Raw genomic sequence first — 1,128 nt, 5'->3', positions numbered from 1 at the left:
TCTGATGAGGGGGGCCCGGGGGGCCCCGCCGGGGGCCCCGGTGGAGATACCCCCAAGGCTGTTCTGCTGTCCCCTCCCTGTGCAGGCCCTGCAGCAGTGAGGACTTTGGTTTGTTTGGTTTTTCCCGTCTCCCTAGAGGCCTCTTTTGGGCTTGACTCTGCCCCTGCGCTGTCTCTGCCAGTCTCCTTTCTGTCTCCTTTTCCCCCCAGGACTGAAGGGACGTAAGAAGGGTTCTGGGCCCTTGGAGACTCTCCATTAGGAGACACATCTCTGCTGGCTGAGGAGCAGCACGAGGCCGCTTTGCTTGGCCGTCTTTGGGGGCCTCTCGGGTGTCTGTACACCCCACGCAGCACCGGTGGAGCTCGCTGGGGCACCACAACATCCAGGCAGGTGAAGAGGCCCTCCAGCTGCACCTCGCTGCGGAGGAGACCCTCAAGTCTTGTTAGGACTGCAGCGGCGTCTGCCTTTGATAGAAAGTCGTGGGGACAGTCCCTTTCCTGGCCACAAAGGAGACAGCAGGGAGAAGAAGGAGACAGTCGAGAGCAGCAAGACGAGTGTTGTAGCGTCTCCTTTGATGCTCCGGTGCTGCAGCGGGACGGCAGCAGTAGCGCGAGGTCAAGATCTGAGGCCCAGTCACCAAAGCGTGTAACAGAGGAGCCATAGGGCAATAGAAGTGGGGGGAGTGGGGTGTCTCCTTTTTCGTTGTTTGCTGTGCTGCTGTCTCCTGAGTCGTTGTCTCCTCCTCTCAGTCTCTGTCTCCACGCTGGCGTCCTCAGCCACTTAGCGAGGAGACGAAGGAGACTCCACTTTTGTCTGTCTCCTTTCCTTGAGGGCCTCAGCTCCTCATCAAGGGCCTTCAACTCTTGGGGGATGCTGCAGCTGCAGGACACACCCAAAGGAGTCTCCACAGCAGGAGACAGTGTCTCCTTTCTGCAACAGTAAACATCGCCGCATAAAGGGGAGACTGTTCGCTGCTGCGGCTCCCAGTGTGGGGCAGCAGGCACTGAGCTGGGCCACGATGAGTCTCCGCTGTCTCCTGCAGCTCTGGTGTCTCCTGCTGCTCTGCTGTTCCCTGCTACACTGCTGTCTCCTGCTGCTCTGCTGTATCCTCCATTTTGCTGCTGTGAA

At 59.3% G+C, this 1,128-nt stretch overlaps 1 protein-coding gene across 1 annotated transcript in view; it reads right to left on the bottom strand.

Annotated features, from left to right (window-relative positions):
- Positions 1 to 1,128, bottom strand: part of EMH_0082630 (uncharacterized protein) — a gene marked incomplete at both ends in the record, with an annotated part of 2,780 nt that overhangs the window by 55 nt on the left and 1,597 nt on the right. Inside the window, one exon of the mRNA XM_013500557.1 lies at positions 4 to 930. Within this exon, the coding sequence (XP_013356011.1) occupies positions 4 to 930 (927 nt within the window). The remainder of the gene's footprint in view (positions 1 to 3; positions 931 to 1,128) is intronic.

The sequence above is a fragment of the Eimeria mitis genome, genomic scaffold, assembly GCF_000499745.2.
Source record: "Eimeria mitis Houghton genomic scaffold, Emh_scaff5537, whole genome shotgun sequence".
Classification (NCBI taxonomy): Eukaryota; Apicomplexa; class Conoidasida; order Eucoccidiorida; family Eimeriidae; genus Eimeria; species Eimeria mitis.
The sequence above is the reverse complement of the archived record's forward strand: the minus strand, read 5'-3'. Positions and strand labels throughout refer to the sequence as shown.